The sequence below is a fragment of the Poecilia reticulata genome, chromosome 15 (genome assembly GCF_904066995.2).
Source record: "Poecilia reticulata chromosome 15, P_reticulata-male-v2, whole genome shotgun sequence".
Lineage (NCBI taxonomy): Eukaryota > Metazoa > Chordata > Actinopteri > Cyprinodontiformes > Poeciliidae > Poecilia > Poecilia reticulata.
In genome coordinates this window covers 9,999,046-10,020,376 of record NC_088844.1, presented here as the reverse complement: position 1 = coordinate 10,020,376, position 21,331 = coordinate 9,999,046, and the positions used below count along the sequence as shown (strand labels likewise).

General features: G+C 40.6%; 1 protein-coding gene across 1 annotated transcript in view; it reads right to left on the bottom strand.

Moving 5' to 3' along the window:
• Positions 1 to 21,331, bottom strand: part of lrpprc (leucine-rich pentatricopeptide repeat containing) — a 68,468-nt gene that overhangs the window by 37,770 nt on the left and 9,367 nt on the right. Inside the window, exons 12-23 of the mRNA XM_008428723.3 lie at positions 18,227 to 18,345; positions 18,041 to 18,131; positions 16,051 to 16,120; positions 13,470 to 13,497; positions 12,692 to 12,749; positions 11,788 to 11,894; positions 10,624 to 10,701; positions 10,168 to 10,227; positions 9,236 to 9,349; positions 9,024 to 9,154; positions 8,665 to 8,750; positions 2,524 to 2,731 (exon numbers count right to left, since the gene is read on the bottom strand). Of these exons, the coding sequence (XP_008426945.2) occupies positions 2,524 to 2,731; positions 8,665 to 8,750; positions 9,024 to 9,154; positions 9,236 to 9,349; positions 10,168 to 10,227; positions 10,624 to 10,701; positions 11,788 to 11,894; positions 12,692 to 12,749; positions 13,470 to 13,497; positions 16,051 to 16,120; positions 18,041 to 18,131; positions 18,227 to 18,345 (1,150 nt within the window). The remainder of the gene's footprint in view (positions 1 to 2,523; positions 2,732 to 8,664; positions 8,751 to 9,023; positions 9,155 to 9,235; positions 9,350 to 10,167; positions 10,228 to 10,623; positions 10,702 to 11,787; positions 11,895 to 12,691; positions 12,750 to 13,469; positions 13,498 to 16,050; positions 16,121 to 18,040; positions 18,132 to 18,226; positions 18,346 to 21,331) is intronic.

The following is a 21,331-nucleotide window of genomic DNA, read 5'->3' as shown; positions in this document are numbered from 1 at the left end:
AAATATAGAATAAGACGCCTCCTGTAGATAGTGGTATGTTTAGAATATTGTTCCTTGCAGCCATTCTGTGCTCTACAGAGTCACAAGTCTACCTAAGCTTATATTAGCAGGAAATATTTCCGATGCATAAAATTGGTCTGTCATGTAAGCTATGGGAAAGAGTAGGAGAATATTCCCGGCCATCTGACCAGCAGTGTGCGACAACAGGTGAGTGGAGGCGGAGCTTGGTATTGTTAAGCGAAATTTCTGGTTGCCAACACTTTTTGGAATCCGATTACAATAAAATAACTAAACCAATCTTTACCAACCAAACTAAAAGGATTTGATTCCACAAAGCTGTGCAAGCCAAATGCCCAAAGTGTAAAATACATACATGGTTACTATGAGCTATTCCAAGTTTTTTTTTCTTTTCTTCTCAAAGCTAATAAAGGAAAGGTGTACAGATGTGGATTTGCCTCATGGACAAGGCCCTCTTAGAAACCTACACACCAACCAACACCCCGCTGATTATGACCGGATACGGGCAGCTATCTTGTTCTCTCGTGATCATTAGTGTGTTTACTGCAGTATCAGCTGGAGGAAGTACAACTGGCACTTGATTTGGGAACACCGGCTGCCGGTAAGCTGCTGTGTGTTCATGCTTGTGTTTTGGCTGCCGTTGATGACCCAGGAGTAAATTAGCCCGCTAATCTCGCAGAGGCAGTGATTATCGTCGTGAACCTGGAAGCTCTGTTTGTGCCGGAGAACGGAGTCAAAGCAACACAAACAGCAGCAGGGGAGCTACCTTCTGCATGTGTGTGTGTGTGTGTGTGTGTGTGTGTGTGTGTGTGTGTGTGTGTGTGTGTGTGTAAGCATCATTTCCAAAGGTCTACCTCATGTGCAGCAACGCACATGATGATAAACTGTATGAAAGGATGTGGACAGTGTGTGTGATGTCTATAGTATATCCACCAATTAAGTGGCCTGTGCATAATTAGCATGCTAATGAGCTGATCTAGGTAAAAGCTGCTCGCACAAAAACATACAAGATACACAAGCTGAATAGAGTTGAAAGGTGAGAGACTCCGAACTGAATGTTTGCTAATATTTACATTAGGAGAAAAAGCTTTGGTGGAACCGGAGGCATGGTGATTGGTATCAAGGATTTTAAGTTTTAAAACTATTCAAAATGTTTAGTGTAGATGCACCAAGCATGATGTTCTTATAGTTTTCAGGTTTCCTTTCAGGTCTCTCCTGCAGCTTACAGACATATTCTAATTTTTATTCTTTAAGGGTCATAACAAAATTGTAAAGGAACTGAACTTATACAGCGCTTTTCCAATCACTTTGACCACGTAAAGAGCTTTACAATAGAGCCACAGTCACCCATTTACACACCGATAAGCAGGTCGCTTGGGAACTGGTTAAGTGCCTCGCCCAGGGACACATCAGCATATGACAGCAGGAAGCTGGAATTGGACCTACAGCCTTCACAGTCAGCCTAATTTACATCAGGTAAATATTGGTGTATCTGAAGCTTAAATGAGATGAAAGAAAAAAACGTCAAAGTGACAAGATTTCTCTTCAGTCTGAGGTTTCTTCCACAGGCAGTAAAAGGAGTTCCTTCCTGTCCACAGCCACCAACACCAATAAAAACTCTCTGAAAATACTTTGATAATTTCATTTAATTTCCTGTGGAATTAATAAAATATTTTTTATTAAATTATCACAGTAAAATAGCTTTAAAACTACAGTTAGCAGGCAACTAGTGCCATGACTATTCAGTAGCGGGTTGCAGGCTAGCGCATTAGGCAGCCAACATCAGTCTGCTGTACTCATGTTACAGTAGAGTACAGAAAAAAAAAAAAAATATATATATATATATATAGTGCAATATATAGTGCAATAATCACCTTAGAACTAATACTACATTTAGTTTATTACATATTTTTTTGCTCGAGCACATGAATTAAAATAATTGTTATAAAAAACTGTGGTATCGCATTTCTTTTTATACCATACTCTTTGTGAAATAGGAGAAACCGTTTTTTTTTTTTTTTTAAAGAAATTGATTGTGTTTTATATTTCTGGTGTAAATTCTGTGAACATTATCACACCATAAACACTTCAATATCAAAGAATGGCCATAAGTGTTTCAGGAGATCAAGTGTGTTGAGGGTTATAGAGGTTGCAGCTGGCGCATCCTCACATAAACAAAAGCCTGGCTTCAAAACACAAACACACACCAACATAAATGAGCAATTTCAACATCCTCTCCCTTTCTGAATCGCTGACCCGGACTACAACCTCGGCTATGATCATAGGGAGGGATGAGTGACTCATTGAGATACACATATACGCGCACACACCTGGCAAGAGGCTTTGGCAGATGAGGAAACGGATCTGAAAAACAAACATGAGCTTGTTGGCTGTTTAGCGGACTCACCCGAGCCACAAAACCACAACGAGCATTTGGCGTTTCTGAGCTTCATCTGGCAAACCCAGGGTTTGCTTTTTGGAGGTTCGTGACGACGTTTGCGTTACCTCTGCAAGTAAGACGTGACCACGGGCGAGCAGAGGTTGGCGGTGGGCTTGGCCAGTCCCAGGGAGAAGATGGTGTCCTGCAGCCGGCGGACCGTGGGTATGCCGCCCTTGGCCGCCACGGCGTTCAGCATGTGGAAGATGTAGGTGATGTGGATGTCGTTCAGGATCACGTCCTTTTCCTTCATCTCCTTCAGGATGTCCACTGCCTCTAGAGGAGGAGGAAGGAGAAATGCTTGTTCAGCATAAAGAAAAAAAGAGCAGTGACCTGAGAGTGGTTTACAGGTAAAGGAGAGAAGGGACAAACACAAAGAAAGGAAGACAAGGAGAGGGCGAAAAGAGGAGAGGGGCGACAAGAGGTAGGCAGACATTGGTTTGGGTGTGTGGATGCGATAAAAGGCCGCTTTAGCTAATTCCATGTGGGGAAAACAAACCCATATTAAAACAGCATTTTGCGCCCAGCGGGGATGCAAATCCTACCCCGTATAATGCCAACTCTCTGCTAATTGCTACTTGCAGTTTTCTAAACGAGACTACAATTACCGGACCCCTACAATGGAGGCCAGCTTTTTGCCGTGGCCATGTGGAAAGCACTTGGGGGGCTAAATTATAGGTATGTGGCGACAAGGGCCCGCCGCGGCCCCAGTAGGACCTTGGTGAGCGGGGCTGAGGGGTGGATCGGTTCGGTCAAGTCTCGCTGGTAATGGAGGGCTTTTTACTGGGCCAGGCGCCCATCTGGCCAGCACAAGGGGCTAAATGGTGTAGAGGGAGTGAGTGTGTATGTGCGTTAACAGGGTAAAGTAATTAAGACGCGTTTACTGTCTATTTAGACAGCTGCTAATGGGCTGTCAGTGATACAGCCGCTCTTCACCACAGATACTAATCTATACAGCGAGACCAATAACGAGGAGGAGATGGATAGACGGAGACACGCTGAATATATTTGAATAATCTGCTTTAAGCCTCAAATTGCAGGGTTCTGTTGGTATTGCGCTTAGAATATATTCAACGGGGGTCCTTGATTCCGTTGTTGAGGCAAAGACGGAAATAAAGCTCAAAATGGAAAGTACAATAGTGCTACAAAGATCTCTTTTCCAACACCAACGTTATCGCAACTAAACCTCCAAAACGAGAGTATCCTAAAAATGTCCAGTCAAAACACTTTGCAGTTGGTGAGCACTTTGGCATCCTAATTTCTGGTTTGTCTCTCCGTCGTCCAACTTCCTGTGCCAGTTGTTACGGCGGATGAGACCCAAGGCTGCCACGGATTTAATGGGGAGGGAGGAAAACATGGGAACTGAGGTTGGAGCAGGAATAGTTACTCGAACTGAAAGAGTGGCTGGAAAAATAGGAAACGCAATACGAGTGTGGATGAAACTGTCGGAGGTTCAAGGCTAGTTAAAGCTGGAATGCCGTCACCCAAAGCTACTAAAACATGATGCCCTCTACTTTTCCACAGTAAAAGTTTGCAAAAGAATGTAAGGTAAAGGATTTCCCACATTTTTTCATCACTCAGTGTTTCCACAAAACCGATGCAGGTTTAACTCGTCCAGCATGCATCAGGTCCATGTCTTTTTATAGAAACTTGTACAGTCTGATCTGGAGAAGCTCATCTGGCAAAGAGGCCAGAGTTTAGGACCGGCTCACCTTCTTTTAGTATATTCAGGTCTGTATTTAGATTTCTAATACACAACACACACATCAGAAATACTTTACCTTTAAAATAAAAAATTTTCCCAAATGGACACCATTTACAATGATCAGAAGAGTTCAGTTGCAAAGCAGATGTGATCTATGTGTTACCCTCTGGAGAAAATAAGAAAAAAAAGACAGAAGAAGCTTAGCAGCAGAAATTCAACTAAGCATCTCAAAGCTGCCTATTGCTGAACAAGATGGAGTCGTGGAAATGTGTAAAAACCAGCCGGGGCAGAGTATGTACCAATTTATCTGCAAGAGATATCTTACAGTCGACTATATTGCCAAAAATTAATTTTATATCAACACTTGTACCTGTTTAAAGTAAGAACAGATTCATTCTCAGGTGCGAGGATATTCCTGGATGACATACTAGATAAATTAAACCAGTTAAAGAGACGGGTGTCTTATCACTGAGCCAAATCAAAAAGAATGACGTAGACATAAACATCTGAGGTGGAAATTGCAGGGATAAATGAAAGCACAGAGCAAACATTTCACAGAAAATGACACACCTTGTTAGTTATAATTACCATCTAAAAGACCACAGGAACATGCTGATCTTGGTCGTTGCAATCTACATAAGCAACATCTACGTCACAGGCTCACCTGCTATCACTTCTGCAGTGTTCATCATCTCAGATGATGCATATTCTTTCTGTCTGACCATTTCTCCCCCCTGAGCTTCTCCCCCTCCATCTACCCACGGCTCTCTCCATCACGACATGACAGACCCGTTAATCACAGAGACCAATGGCTTGGAGCTGATCTGCCCAAATGGAGCAACACTACCCAAACTTCCCTCCGCCCACCATCTAAACCTCCCCCATGCCGTTCTCCCTCCATCTCCCCTTTCATCTGTACGGCGAGCTAGTATGTATATCCATCAGCTCAACCGAGCATCTCGACCAGCACACCGAGCCAGACCCCACGCGTGCACACACCCACATACACATGCATGCACACACACACACACACACACACACACACACACACACACACACACACACACACACACACACACACACACACACACACACACGTGCACGCACGCAGGCATCAAGAGATGGGAGGCAGACAGCCCAGGTAAACAAACATCACACAGCCCAATGGTTCATGTAATCCTGCCTGACTTGACTGCTGCTGATGTCTCTTTAGAGAAACACACACACACTGCACTGAAGAGGAGTTTGGAACCACCAGAAAACAGAACAAGTTGCGTTTACTAAAGTGGGAGGCTGGACGGATTGAGAAAGAGGGCAAGGTCAGGTCAAAGAGATGCTTGGTGATAGAGGAGAGGTGTATTTATTAAAGAAAGGAGAAGAAGAAAGCTGTGTTTAGCCTCTTGAGGCCCATGTAGTTCAGCGGGTCCAAGGTTGGATTTTATTAGAACTGCTAGATATGTACAGGTGGATGTACACCAAAGGTTTCAAAGGAATATTTAACAAAAAACTTACTCATAGTTACACTGAAATAACTTAAGCTCGACTGTTCAGTACCATACATTCACAGATGATGTATATTTAAGAAAAACATTAAGTCAGGTGTGCATTCATACACGTCCTTTACTCTGATTCCCCTAAATAAAACCCTGTGCAGTTACTAAACGAGTCTATCAGGGTGTAATGATTCTTACCAGACTTTTGTGACTTTTTAAATAATTTGCATCGTATTTTAATCCTGTAATTATTTGTATTTCCTTTTTAGCCTCCATTTCTTCTTGGCCAGGACTCCCTTGAAAAACAGTTTTTAATGACAATGACACTTCCCTAGTTTAATAGATGTAAAAAAAAATAAAAAGTTTGCTTCAACTGAACCAAGACCTAGGTTTTTAGGCAGACCAGAGTTTGATCGCACGTCCACAGTTCTCAAAATGAACCAGACTTCCAAGGCAAATAAATTAAGAGTTCACTTAAAACAAATTAAACAGGGTTGGTGTGAATGCACCATTAATGGCATTCAGGTAATCTTTTTTTTTTGAGTCAAGACATTTACAATCTTTTTGGCACAATCTTTAACCAGCAAAATACTGTTTCTAACAAACAGAGCTGGGACTGGATGGGTAAAAGGTCCAAGATATAACAGTAATTGCTCAGAAGAAGAAGACAATTAATTGGTTTGAAGATTAGAAAAAGCTCAGATAAAACATTAAAAGGAGAATGAAGCTAAAGAACAAAGTAGCAAACAAAGTTGGTAGTCAAATGAGGGGCTTCAAAGAAAAACAACAAAACCATTAAAGCAAGAGAGAAATAATGCGAGATGCCAAGAGACGTGATCTTCAGCGAGGCCTGGTGTTCGCTGGGAGCCGGGCAGATCAGCGTCTGGGTGGGGACAGGCTAACATCAAGGTTAGCCATGTGTGCTAATGTGGCTGACAAGCCTTGCCTCCATATGCACACACTCTAACTAATGGCAAATGCATTGAGAGCAGCCTATACACACCCCGACACACTCGCACCGCAGGCAGACGGACACACCGACCGACGTGCCACCAAATGTCTTGTGCTTGAATTCACATGCAAATTTCTGTGTCACTCTGTGTATGAATGTGTGTGTGTGTGTGTGAAATGTTCAAGCACTTTGGCGGACATGATCTGCCATTAGCATCAAGGCAGATTTCAATAATTCTGGAAAAATACACACAGTCCTGTAATTTTCCCCCTCTCTCATTTCCCGCTGACACGTGTGTGTGTGTGTGTGTGTGTGTGTGTGTGTGTGTGTGTGTGTGGTGGTGGTGGTGGTGGTGGTGGGGGGGGCAAGAGAATGACACGCTTTGAGAAAGACGAGGATGGTGGGGGTCAAATGGAGACGCAGAAACGGAGAGCAAGTGATAAGGGGAGGAGAGGAAAGGCGAGAACAGACGAGGGAAACATTTCGCCTGTCACCCAATGCGAAATGCGGAGAAGCACAAACTGATGGTAATTGGGTCTTCAATGGGCTGAAGGAAACCCACCGTAGAATTCAGAAAATGGCCGGCTAATATGGTAACCAAGAGAGATTGTGACAGATTTGGTGGCGCGCACACACATACACACACACGCATGCACAGAAGCTGGAAAAAAAAGAAAAATGACATACTTTCCAAGCAGCGCACAATTTGGTTGTACAAGCAAAAAAAGAAAAAGAAAAAGACATGACAATGAGCCAGACTAGTTTGTTAATACACAGAATGACTTACGGAAGGAACCAATTTCTTCCAGCTAAAATGTTAATGAGTCAAATGAAGATGATAACTTTTGCCACATAAAGAATTAACCTAGTAATAAATGACTGAAGCAGACAGCGCTGCGACTCGTTTCCACACAGTGTGAAAATGAGCCATTGTGTCTTTTTACAATGCACAGAAACGGGAAGGATTGGTTCATTGAACGCTTTGGCGTTATGTGTGCACCTGGGTCCATGTGGCTCTAGTGTAGAAACATTGAAACGGTCAGCAAATCCAGAAAAGAAAATCGCTAATTAATCTCACACCATTTGCTTGTCATTTCAGATGCAGCGAGAAATTAACTGTCGACTGGAATCAAACGATTTTCAAGTGATCGGCACTTATCGGTAAAATCTGCTCCAGATCAGCAAACCCACCTAAGAGCTACTGGGACTCACACACTGAAATCTTCAATGTGAACGCTGTTACCGAGTAAAGGAGATTAAAATATAGCTATTTTCAGAGTCTGTTATAGTGAAATGTGTCTGGTTCCCTAAGAATGCAGGAGAGCGAGAGAGAGCAAAACTATCAACAGGTAACAAGAAGGCTAAAAATAAAAATAAAAAAATAGTGTAGCAAAGTTGCTCTTTTATATATATATATTTTTAGTTTTCCCTCTTCCATCAGTCAGACACACCGGGTCCCCCGAGTGTTATGATAGCTCTAAAGACAATCTTAAGGTATATTCTTGTTGTGTGTTGGGTGTTAAGAGTGAACTGGTCTGCTTGGAAGGACATGGAGACCAGTGAGACCTCAAATCGAGGATAATCAAAATGTTGGATTGCTTTGGTCTGATATAGCAGAGTGTGGACAAACGGGAACGCAGCCTACTGAGTGTGACTGATGTAGCCAATCAGAAAGCGTGGTGACAGAAATGCAGAGGAAACAAAACAAGTTAAATATCTGCCAATGGAAATACAATTTTTTTCATCAATATTAAGGAATTATTTACTTAATACTAGTCTCTACATCTTGCTAAAAAGTTACTTCTAAGTCAGTTTTCTAATTTTAGGTGTACTAAGATATTTGCACTAGAAACTAGATCAAAAACACAATTTTGTGTTTATGCAGTGCAGTTAAAAAACGTCAATTACTCCATAACTTATAGATAAATATAAAATGTCTCTACTGTACCGCTTTGTATTTTCTCTTATGGCATAATGATGCTATATTCATCTTAAGTTCCCCTTTCAGGAATTAAATTTTGAAGCAAAAACACATCAGATATTGATTCTGACAACTTACCCTCAACTTTGTCATTCAAAGAGAGCGTCTTTATCAGTGCGATGTACTTAATGGGATCCAATGTGACTAAAGAGTCCTTTCGACTTCTAAAAGCAGAGAGAGAAAGAGAGACGTGATTAATGTGTTCTCTTAACAGTAATGCAGCTCATGTGCTGCATGCTGTCAGGGTTCAGTCAGACTGGAGGGCAGGTGGTGAAAGAGGAGGCAGAGGAGGAAACAAGGGGAGAGTTTCCTGTGTTTCAGCTCGCCAACAGAGCGGCTGGACCCTGCATTAACGTCTCCCCTAATACCACTCAAGTTAAACTTTAATGGCCCACCATCGGCCGCGGCGGAGTGTGTGTGTCTCCTGCTGCACTCACAACTCCCTCTTCAGGTTGAGCGCCTCCTCCGCGTTGTTATGACGGCAGCACAGGCTGATGAGGATGGCGTATGCCCCGACGGACATGTCGTCTTCATACTGCTGCTTCAGCTCAAGGGCGCGCTGCAGGTTCTGAGGAGACAACGAGATGCTCAGAAACGCCGAGCGTGGAGTCAAACAAGAATGAAATGGGAAGGGTTAAGGGAAGCGTACCTCTTCAACACTCAGAGCATGGATGGTCTGTTTAAGAACGGAGTTCAGCGGCTTGTTCTCCGCTTTGAGTTCAGCCAGTTTGCGTTCAAGAGCCAAAACTCTGTTCTCATCTCCCTAAAGTAGACAAAATGTTCGTCAAACGCACAAAACCCACATGCAGCCTCGCAATTACGTGACCTTGTAGTGATGTGGTTGATGTCGGAAGTTTAAAATGAATTAAAAATACTAATAATCATAAGAAAAATAAAAATTTAAACGCAAATGAAAATGAAAATAACAATAAATGTGAAATATTTTAACAATAAATAAAATTAATCAAAGAAATTTAGATCATGAGAATGAATGCTATACCAATTAGGGGTTTTTAATGATTTATTTAAATTATTAATAGTCCAGTAGGTCAATTATACAACGCACAGCAGAAGTGAATAAATTGGGCAAACATATTTAAAGTTAGAGTGGATTTTCTCTGACCTTCATGCACTCAAACCTACGAATACAGTCTGGAAACTATTTACACTGGAGCTTTTAAATTCTCCAACGTAATAATTACGGATTACAGATGATAGATTTTCTTTAAATAAAACATTTGTTTGACGGCAATCAGGGGAAAGTCTCAGTAACTTGGCAAAAAATGTGGAAAAGTCAAGTCTAGATTTGCACAAGTCTTTTGGAATGATGGCATCATGCTGTGGGTCTGATTTGTGAAACTTTGACACAAGTGTGTGTTGAGACAAGAAGGTATGTCCAAACACCAAAACAGAATTTGGAATAGCAGAAACAGGCCAACATTTGGCCTTTTCACTGGACACACCAGACAAGTTCCCTCCTGCCCTCTTAATATTCAGATTATTCTCAAATAATCCAGCATATGTTAAGCATTAAAGAGGAAAATTATACTTCTCTGTCATTCTTTAGACATTTTTACTTACGGTGGCCAAAGAGGCTGACCCAGAGTCTCTTTCCTTTGAATAAACCAAAGCATGCACATCCTGCAAAACACAGTAAGCATCAGATGTTTACGTTTCTACAACCGTGATGCAACAACTTCACCAAGTCAACTTTAGAAACTGAAGCAATGTGACGGCTACACGTTCAGCGTGGCTACTTCATTATGGTACGTATCAATTTTCAAGGATTAACTGATGGTTTTTGGTTTGTCCATTGAGGATAATAAAATTGTCTCAATCTGAATTATGTTTAAAAAAAATTATTTTGCACCTCTTCTACTAGTTTCTCAAAGTTTCTTCTACATAAATGGGAAGACGAGATACAGCAAAAACTAAAATCTGTCAAGTCAAATCTTCCCATTATTCAGGGCTTTAGACAGAAAATAAGCACAATTATTGATTTGTGAACAGAAACGGAAAGGAGGTCCTAATCTGTACCTTAATTAGCTCTGGGCAGAGGTAAGAATCCAGGAGGTTTCTGATCCCTCGATAGATGCTGGGAGAAATTGCAACACCCTGAAAAAAAATTTTAAAAAATTAAAAATTCAAATGTCAAGGTCACACAAACAGCAAGATGTGCATGAGAAGCAGAGTTTCAACAACTACATAAAACTTTTTTTTCATTTAGGGGAAAATTGAAACATTAAGTCAAACCTAAGGGGAAACTATAACTTTGCATCTTGCTGTAAAAGCTTGATTGGTGCATCTCCAATCTAAATGTCTAAATGCCATGACCCTATGAGGTTAATCGAGTTGCCTGTAGCAGTATTTGTCTGTCAAAGACGTAACCACAGATAACTTGGGATTCATGAACATCTGAACAAATATTGTAAACATCACTGGGATGTCCAAAAGAAGCTGTGAGCCTTTCCTCAGTCTGAAATGTGTCATTTTTATATATATATATATATATATATATATATATATATATATATATATATATTTCCTCCATAACCATCAGAAAAAAAAAAGATAATGACCTTCAGCCCAAGTTTTGCAACTTCTGTGCATTGTGAATAAATTATCAAACCCCATTTATATTCCTATATGTCGCATTTTCCAACTGTTTTTTTAATAAATTTTTCAGCTTTTGTCTTTTCAGCATTTTTCTTTGATTTCAAAATTAAAAATATGAGTAAAAATGCAATAAAAAATAATTTCTAAAACATAAAGAGACCCATGAAGATGGGACAAAGTGTGGACATGTCTCAAGAGGAAGAAGCCAACAAAAGATGAGAGTGACCACATCGGAAATTTGAAAGGTCTTTATTTGGTTATTACCTCTCGTTTAATTAACCCTCACCCTCGGAAAATACAATGAAAAAACGGCATGTGGGCGTTCCCCTGCAGGTTAAGGGGTTAAAAAAGGAAAATATGTATCTAAGACGATGCTTCTTGTTCTTGTTGACTGGGTAAATGGTGAGTACCTCAAAATAAATGAAAAATACAAGAAAAATATTGATGGATAAAGATAATTTCCTTTGTGACACCTAAATAGCCTGGTGACAAACAGCAAACAGCTTCAAGTAGTTTCATAAAAGCTCCTCTAAAACAGGAAGTAATGGATTTAACACGCAGCTCATCAGTGTGTGAAGTTTGTACCTGAGCATGCAGCTGATTGAAGAAACTCCTCAGTTTGTCTTCCTGCGCATGAACTTGCCCCTCTGACATGCCGTCTATCAGATTGTAGAGGAAGTATGACGTGGCCTCTGCATGCACACACACACACACACACACACGTAAACACACACTGAGAGCAGTCGTCTTGGGAAATAAATTTCATTTGCCACCGTGTCAGTCACGGTGTCCATTTGTGCATTCATACTATTTTTCCTGTAACCTCTGCAAAGTGTGAGGTTGTGTCATTTCTGCTGACAGAAGCTGCTTTGGGTCTGCAGTTTGAGTGAACGTACGGCGGCTCGCTGTGACAGCTTCCTCCTACTGCCACGCTTATGCACACACGCAGATGTAGTCTAACTGGAAGTGACACGGATAACAGTCTCCATCGCTCCCACCAGCGCACACACGCCAGCTTCTGCACTGGAGACTCCCCCGACTCTCTCTCACACACACACACACACACACACACACACACACACACACACACACACACACACACACACACACACACACAATCCCGATGCTGCATCAGCAGTAAGGCTCTATTTCCCTGGGTAGCAGGTCCTTTACCGACATGCTGACAAACACACACTCACACACACCCCATAGCGTATAGAGGTTCCACGACGAGAAGTGGGTCGGACGTGAGCTCGTTGCTATGGAGACTGGACGTAAACATGGATTTTGTTATCAATGATATTTTGTTATCAATGATATGCAGGAGGCAGTTTGTAACTGATACGACGCAGATAAAATCCACAATGGAGCCTCCTTTTTGGTTTTAAACAAATGCAAAAGTCACAAAAATTACATGATGAAAGAATTACAAAACTTAGGACGTGTATGAGCTACAAGCAAGAGTGAAGTCCGCATGGACTTTTCTTACCAGACGGGTTGGAGTTTCCAGCGGAGAAGCGCTCATCTTTGTGCAGCAGCTCAATAATCTGGGAAAACAGCAGAAAGTATGCAAATACCTTGAAGTATTTTCACATTTGGTCACAATACAACCACAAACCTCAACGGATTTCATATATAAATTGATTTTAAACACTCGCAATTTTATCACATATTACATTTTCGTTCAGCATCCTCAAAAAAGTAGAATAAAGTATCAAACTATACATTCCTACCCTCTTACAGGACTCAATTTATCAATTACTGCTTAACTATGTTTCTAGCTACTTTTTAACCTAAGTTTCATGCCACAGCATGATGCAGCTACCACCATGTTTCACTGCATGTTGGCTGTGTTTTTATACTGAAATTACACACGAGTTTACCATTTACAAATTAGCAAATGTTTAAAGACACATGGATTTTTATACATAGTCAAGGGAGCTGTAAAGAAAATCTTACACATACTTTAGCAAAAAGAAATAAAAATAAAACATTTTCACTGCTTATTCAGTGAATCCTCTCTTTCGTGTTGTAATATGTATCGCGATCTCATCGCATTTGCTTTTGCAAATAAGTTGAATCTCAAATTTAAAGAAGGTATTTTTTTAAAAAACAACTACTTTTATAGAGCAGGCATTATTCATAAATGATTGACAAAGTATCAAAAATGCAGCTGAGGTACAATGTGATTTAACATTACAAACACAGACACCTTTTCGGGTTTTCTTTTTTTGGTATAGTCAAAAGGTGACATGCAGAAGTCGTACCTTGACCATGGAGTCCACATCAGAGGACCTGCAGGGGGCAGTAGAGGACAATAAATGAACACCAGCTGCAGCTCAAACAGAGTTTTTATGCAATTTGGTCATTGAAGTCAAAAAACACAAGAAGAAATTCATCTACTGGATTGAGAGATGCATTAATGACAATATAAAGACATTCAAATATCATCTGCTCTTTATATGAGATTCATGTAAAAACATCTAAAGTTGAAGAAAATCTATAATTTTACAATTACAACGCAAAGCTAATTTTATTTATGTAGCACATTTTCAGCAACAAGGCAATGCAAAGTGCTTACTTTGTAAAAACATCCCTTAACTTTTATTTTTTAAACACAACACTTCTCAGGAGCGATGGGATTATTTCACCACCGCTAGTGAACTGACAGCATATCACAGAATACGTGAAGAAGAAGCGACACGGTTTCCAGTTCGACACCCTCCGTCCCGCAGTACAACAGACGAGAGACGGCGGTACAAAAGTCTGGCACACCACAAAAGACACAAAGTCACACATGAGCACAGGGGCGCGCGCGCACACACTACGGGCTAAATGATGACAATGTGCGACATCTCCAGCGTTGTCAGCGAGATGTTGGAAAAGGAGGAGAGAGAGGGAGATGAGAGGAGAGAAGAAGAGGTCTTTAATGATTAAATTATCCCCTGACCTTGTCTTTGACAGGGGCAGGTCCCGCACAGCGATGACACGGCGCTCGCAAACACACACGCACACACACACAGACACGCTTCCCCAAGTGACAAGCCCAATTATGACCCTGTCAGGCAACCTAACCATCACAGGAGTGTGTGTGTATGTGTGTGTGAGAGCAAAGTGAATAGGGATGAGAGGAAAAGGACTGATTTAGAAAAAAAATAATAAAAATACCAATAATTAGCGATGACTTAGAATATCTTTTCAGAGTCGAGTGCTGAACAGACATCCCAGAGATCACACATCAAGAGCTACTGAGATGATTAATAATCCACTGCACAAACACAGAAAAAAAAACACGAAACCGAACTTCATGGCTTAAATGCAAAACGCTGTGTGTGTGCAGGGAAAGACAACCCTGAACTCACCGTACCCAGAACAAAATGAAACAGGTAGTGGCAGCATCATGATGCAGGGAAGTTGGCGGAAAGTAGAATGGAGTCCAGAATTTCAGAAATTCTACCAAAACTGACCGGAAATATTTTGTTTATCCAATTTTCTTAAATTTGAGCTAATAATTGGTGGAGAAAAAGAACATTTCAAGTCGGTCCATTCAGGCTCTCTCAACCACTAATATTTATTAGGTGATTAGGAAGACAAAAATAAATTACAACCCAGTTGATCATTGCCAGAGCAGCAAATGTAGCCGGTGGTTTCTATGAAAACCATAAATGAGACGGTTTTATAAATGAGATCTCCACGAGTTTTTCACTTTCTGGTTAAGTAAAGGTTACAAAACAAACAAAACCTTCTTGTTGAGATAAACAGAAGTTCAGATTTTTTTTAAATTTTGTTTCTGTTAGCTGTATTAGATTACTCACTGTCCGGGGTTTATGTTTGCAATAAAGCCAAAACAGGAAGACATTATTACCACTGTTAATTAATCGCATGCTAAATTAAAATGAGATTGATCATTTCCGTTCTGATCATTAACATTTTTTGACGGCTAATTTTGTTTATAGAGGCTTATAATTATCAAGATATTACTTGAAAATGGTTTCAAAACGACAACTTATATTTTATCATAATAATTTATGGGTCAACCTATCATCCAGCAGGGTTTGCCGTTATCACAGGCCCAGCCACTATTGAATTTTTACTTACTGCAATGAAATTTGAAGACAAAACCCTTTTGCTAGGCACTGCGCATAAAGAACTTGGACGGGCTGAACCAAGAGCATAAAGTTGAGCTTAAGTAATCGAATTTTTGCTCAGTGAAAGAAAATAACTTTGGTCCCCGCAGGGAAGTCAGCACTTTACTCCTCGGTTCACTTCCAGCGTCGCCCGGGGGCCCGAGTGTTTTTGTGCAGCCGTGTAGTGCTAAACTGTAAATATTCATAAACACTCCTTCAACGAATGCCTGCGAGTCAGATGCTGGTCCTCAGGCTCAGCCCTGGTGTGTCGGAGAGAGTGAGAGAAAAACGCAACCAGCGCAGAAGTCGGAGGGGGCGATAGTGGTGGGCATCTGCTCATTTGCATATCTCCCACGGTGCTTTGGGGCGAACGCATGAGGGGCGAAGGCCTCCATATGTATGAGGCACCCGCATAAGTCTGCGTGATGCAGCGTTTCTCCCTGCAGCTGCCCTGGCGCACAGACGCCGGTGGATGGTGCAATGGGCCACACATGTCACGTTCTCACACACACACACACACACACACACACACACACACACACACACACACACACACACACACACACACACACACACACACACTCTCGCAGCATATGCTGCAGTGACCTCCATAGCAAAACCCCAGGCTGGGGCTCCGAGGGGCCAAATATGTAAAAAATGCCGAATGTAAAGTGATGCAGAAAATGGGAAGACAAACAGAGGAAGGGGCTAATTGACTCACTTTTTGAAGCCGGAGATGAGGCTACTGCGGAATAAACTGAGGTCCAGAGGTGGGAAAGAGGGATTCGACACTGAGGTGGAGAAAGCAAACAGAGAAATGTTAAAGAAAAACACCAGATTGTCATCAGGTAAAAGTCCAATCACTTAAAACCTGCCATCAAGCCTAACTTTAGGAAATTAGGTGGATTAATCAATGTCAATGAAACAACTCATTTGAGACATATTTAAAAAACAAAGGAAGTTGGATACAAAACAGGAGCTTGAGGTTCTGAATCACCGGAAAGAGCTTAATAAAGTAAAGCAACTCGTTTTTTTCAAAACCCATTGCTCCTGATTTTAAAATACAGTATCCGGGATAAAATTTCTACAACTTAAAGAAATTGGTAGATATCTGTGAAATGTTCTTTTGGCATCAGAAAAGAAAATGATAATGGGACAAATGGGTGGTACAGCATGAACCGACTGTTAAGGAATGAAATGAGGTTGCCATGGTTATTTACAGAACGGAAAAAAAAAAAAACTACACTTTCTGTGACGTTTTTGTTAAAATACTGGGAGGAGTAGGCCAGAAAGTGAGTGTCTAACTTTATTTTCTGATTACCGTATTTTCCGCACTATAAGGCGCACCTAAAAACCTTCAATTTCCTCAAAAGCTGACAGTGCGCATTATAATCCGGTGCGTCTTGTATATGGACCAATATTGAGCCACAATAGGGCTAGCAACTACGGTAAGCAGCCGCCGACTTCATTTTCGCCCGTGGAAGAAGAAGCACGCGGTGCATGCTGGGATAGTTGTCAGAACGCTGATTTGTTAATAAAGTTTGATGATACATTTAAAGTCAGGGGGCGCAAAGGGGCGGGGGAAGAGAGACAGAGACTGCGGAGGCAGCGTGTCGGTTGGTCTGTGTTACCCAGAAAGCAGTTGGGCACAATATCACAACACCAACACCGTGAGTGAAACAATGACTGGGGCAGCCTACTATATAAAGTACTGGGGGACCATTTCTTTATAAACGTGGATGTGTAATAATAGAGTATGGAACAAACTGAAGCGTTTGGGTTGCCAATTTTTTATTTAAAATTTTTTTTTTGAAAAATAGGCCATTCATTGAAGGTGCGCCTTATCATCCGGTGCGCCTTATACTGCGGAAAGTACAGTATTTTTCACTAGGAAATCATGCACATGTTAAAAGGAAACAAAATGAAACATTTGTTGATTTTTATTTTTTGTTCTGTCAATTTCCATTTTTTCCATTTAATTAGGATTTAATTCTGTTTCCACAGAAAAAACTTGTAATTATCATTCATACTTTTCTCATTTGAATGAATCAGTCCTGAATGAATGGATCTGCACATGCTGACAGTTCAATTTTAAATCTTAACTATAACTTTCAGGTCCTTCATGAATGAATTGTGAAAGCCCTACAATCACCCTTTCCCTCTCTCTTTATGTTGTCTTGGAGATTCATTTAAAAGTAGTTGAACACATTCAATTTATTAATTATTTTTCCTCAAAATTTCTATACATTTGTTGTTTTTTTTTTATCATCTCTTTAATTTGCTTTTGTCTTTTCATTTGTATTTTTAGTTTCTCTTTCCTTATAAGTCACTTTTTTCTGTTATAAAACACAATTTACCCTGATCAGGCAGGTCACAGGGATTAAACTGAGACACATACATTGCAGTGAATGCTGGGCGTTTAAGGCTAAAAGATGAAAGACAGAAAACAGGAGCAGCTATCCATAATTTAGGAGCCCTTCGTATCTCGCCCCTCTGAGCTCTCTTTGCTCTTGCTCTTTACAAATTCACACAGACTAATCCCTTAAAAGGCCTGATGAGCACAGAGGTGTCGGAGGGCAAATGTGAATGTGTGTGTGCCAATCAGCCTGCAGGCAAAGCAGAAACTTCTATGATGACGAATGCTCAAGATGGTGCAGAGATTCTTCAGACTTTGTTAAAAACTCCATTAGAGTCGATGTGTGTCGACTTACTTAAGGTGTAAGTTTTAGCCAGGTCGCTAGTAGCCAGAATCCGAATCTCTGCGCACACGAAGACCTCGGAGTCCACAGAGGCGCCCAAATCCTGAACAGACAACAGCGATTTTTTTTTTTTGTGTGTCACTAAAAACCTTTCGGTGAGCGCCGGAGAACAAACCGTAGCGAGACTTTATTGATCACCTTGAGGGTTTGAAGTGCGGCCTCCAAGCTGGGGAACACGGGGAGGATGTAGGTGGCTAATGTCTCCAGATCGGGGGCGACACCGAGTCTGACCATGCCTTTCACCACCTCCACCACACCTACAGCAAACAAAAAACACAGAGAAGTTTGCATTTCATAATCTTCAAGAAGAACTGAATCATGAAAAATTTGAAGATGGAAAACATCACAGATTCCCAAAATCTGTTTATGTTACAAGTTTTAACATAAACTTTTAAAAGTTATGTTTAAAAGTTATGTTAAAACTTTTGTTTTAACGTAAAGAGTAATCCTGGATCAGAGAGTTTGTGCTTCTTGAGTCGGGCTCTAGTTCTGCTGGAGGTTTCTTCCTGTTAAAGGAGAGCGTTTCCTCTCCACTGTCGCTACATGCATGCATGGGATTGTTACAACGAAAACACAAAACTCGATGCAGTCGGCTGGGTCACTAGTGGGAGCTAAACAACACCTGCCCATCACCCTGTATACTTTAGCACTACACCCAAAGAGGGTGAGTGTTTATTCTTTTTTTTTATTATTTATTTTATTGCTCAAGTTTGCATCAAAATCTGAGGTGGGTAAATATATAATTTACCACAATAAAAAGTGTTTTCAATCATAATAATGACAAACTATGGCTACTGATGTGGTTGGGATTTTTGCTCTTTCCCCCAGCATAGTTTCTTATGATTATATATTAATATCTGTAAAAAAAACAAAAAAAAAACATGATTGCATGTAAATATTGTGTTCAAATTAATTGTAGCTGATGTTCTGAAGTAGGCATTTGCTACAGATTTTTTATTTTTATAGAAGTATTTGTGTTGCAGCGGTCTGATTTTATATTATGGCAGATGCATTGCCACAAACAATGAACTTTTAAATACTTTTTATAATCACTTATCTTTCCAAGAATGTTGTGATAAAATTTTAAACCTATATCAAAAACCTGTGTTTTCACTCAAGGTTGTCATACAGTAAGAATTTCAATCCTGGCCCGTTTCTGCATTCAAAAAACAAAAATGTAAAAACTTAACTTCATGCATGTTCACCTAAAGCGGCTCTTGCATGTCTTACAGTCAAATACTGCACACATACTTTTCTGCACTCACTCTCACGTTCCCACCCTGCAGCTGTGGAAGTACTCCACACCCTTGACTGTTATAACGCTAATGTTCCCCTCCGAAACCAGGCTGCTTGGTAAACATATGTGGGCATAGACACACACTTGGCCTCAAATGGACTCTTGCAACCTGCTCTCCAGCAAAACCCTGAGGTCCTGCCCCAGGAAAGTTGGCCAAAGCAACCGCATGCATATGGAAAAGCTGCTCAACACTCTGCGTCGTGTCTCGGAGCGCAAGAGGCAGAGGCCTAAGAGAGCCAAGACACATGACCTCATGTTTGTGCTTTTTGGTGAATGGTGGGTAAAACAGAAATACTGATGCAGCGTTATCAATGTTACCAATATCTCTTCATGTGCAGAAAACTATCCCTAAGTGCTTCCTCTAGTTCACACACACATAAACTTATGTTGTATATATAGAGATAGAGAGATGCTTGTGTTTGTGTGTTCACCTGTCAGGCTCTTTGCATCAATAAAAGATGAGTTCTGGGCTTTTATATGCCATTAAAACCTGCGGCTGGCCTGCATTATCCCAGGTAGAGGTACCTGAGCCACTCCATCCATTCAGACTTCTCTTCCCTTCGTATCGCTCATTCATCCTCTTCTCCCAGTATCCATCTAGCCATCTTTCAAAAAAAAAAGTAAACAGACAATTTTCCCCTTTCTTCTCAATGGAGGATCCCCATCTACTCTGCCATCCATCGCTTCATTCTTACCCCTCTCATCGCTTCCATCCGTCCTTTTTTTGTGAACGGAGAGAGGGAGCACCTGCCATCTTCCTGAATAATCCATAATCAATTTCACGCTGAGCCAAACAGACAGAAAAACAAGTGAATGGAGAGCAGGAGGTTTAAATGCGGAAGCCGGACGTTCCTCACGTGCTTCCGATCTTCCGGACATGAGCTTCCATGATCATCAGCACTTTTTCATTCACGCCACGAGAGCTGGAGGAGTTTTTTTTCCTTTTCTGCTCGTCATGCCTTCAAAGCAAGAAGCTTTTAACCTTTTGAACCCAAGTGTTTCTTTGTTCGGCTTTGAGTCGAAACATTTAAAGATTTAGAGGTTATTTCTAATATTCCTCGAGATGAGTCATGTTACTTTTTATTTGGGGAAGAAATGGGACCCGCGATCAACTTCCAAACTATCCAAAGCAATAAATGTGTATAATATCTGGATTACAGAAAAAATCTGTTCTCAGAAGGAAGGATTTGTTCTCTTCGCCTATGTTTAAAAAAAACAACTAAATGTTAGGACAAATATTAAACTGTGGTTCATTTAGAGGGATTTGAGTGTGGAATAATTGTTGTGAAGAGTGAAAACTGTTTTTCACTCTTAAATGAAAAAAAGTATAAAAATAATTTGATAAACAAATGCAATAAGCGTTTCAGAAAAACATGCAGGGAGGATTCTGCCGTTTTGATTTTGTATTAAAGTTAAAGTATAATAAGGTTATGCTTCTACCTTTGCTTTTTTTCTGTCTACACTTTATGTTCAAGCCATTGACAGGAATTAAAATATTTATTTCTGTATTCATTTTGTCGTTTTTCTTTTTTCATTTTGTTTATTTTTGTTTAGGTTTTTCAGTATTGTGTTTTGTTTTTTGACTTGTGTATGAAAAGGTTAAAATGACCAAAATAAAGAAATAGTAATATTAAGTAAGTAAGTTAACACAGGATTGTTGGTCACAAAATAACTAAAGAATCATTTTTGCTATTTTCAGAATCAGTGAGGTGATTAAATATGAAGGAAAAGCAGCTTTGTGCTGGAAAGGATGTGGTTCAATTCAGGCTGCGACAGAGCGAGAGAAAGCATAACTTCAAAAGAAAGGTTCAATGTATTTCAAAAGAAAAAGAAAAGCCATTTGTGAAATTTTAACCACTGCCTAAGAAGGAACATGATGGATCTGTTGACACCATTACTTCAAACGCTCTCACCTTTAACTAACTAACCACTATTGTTTTCTCTGC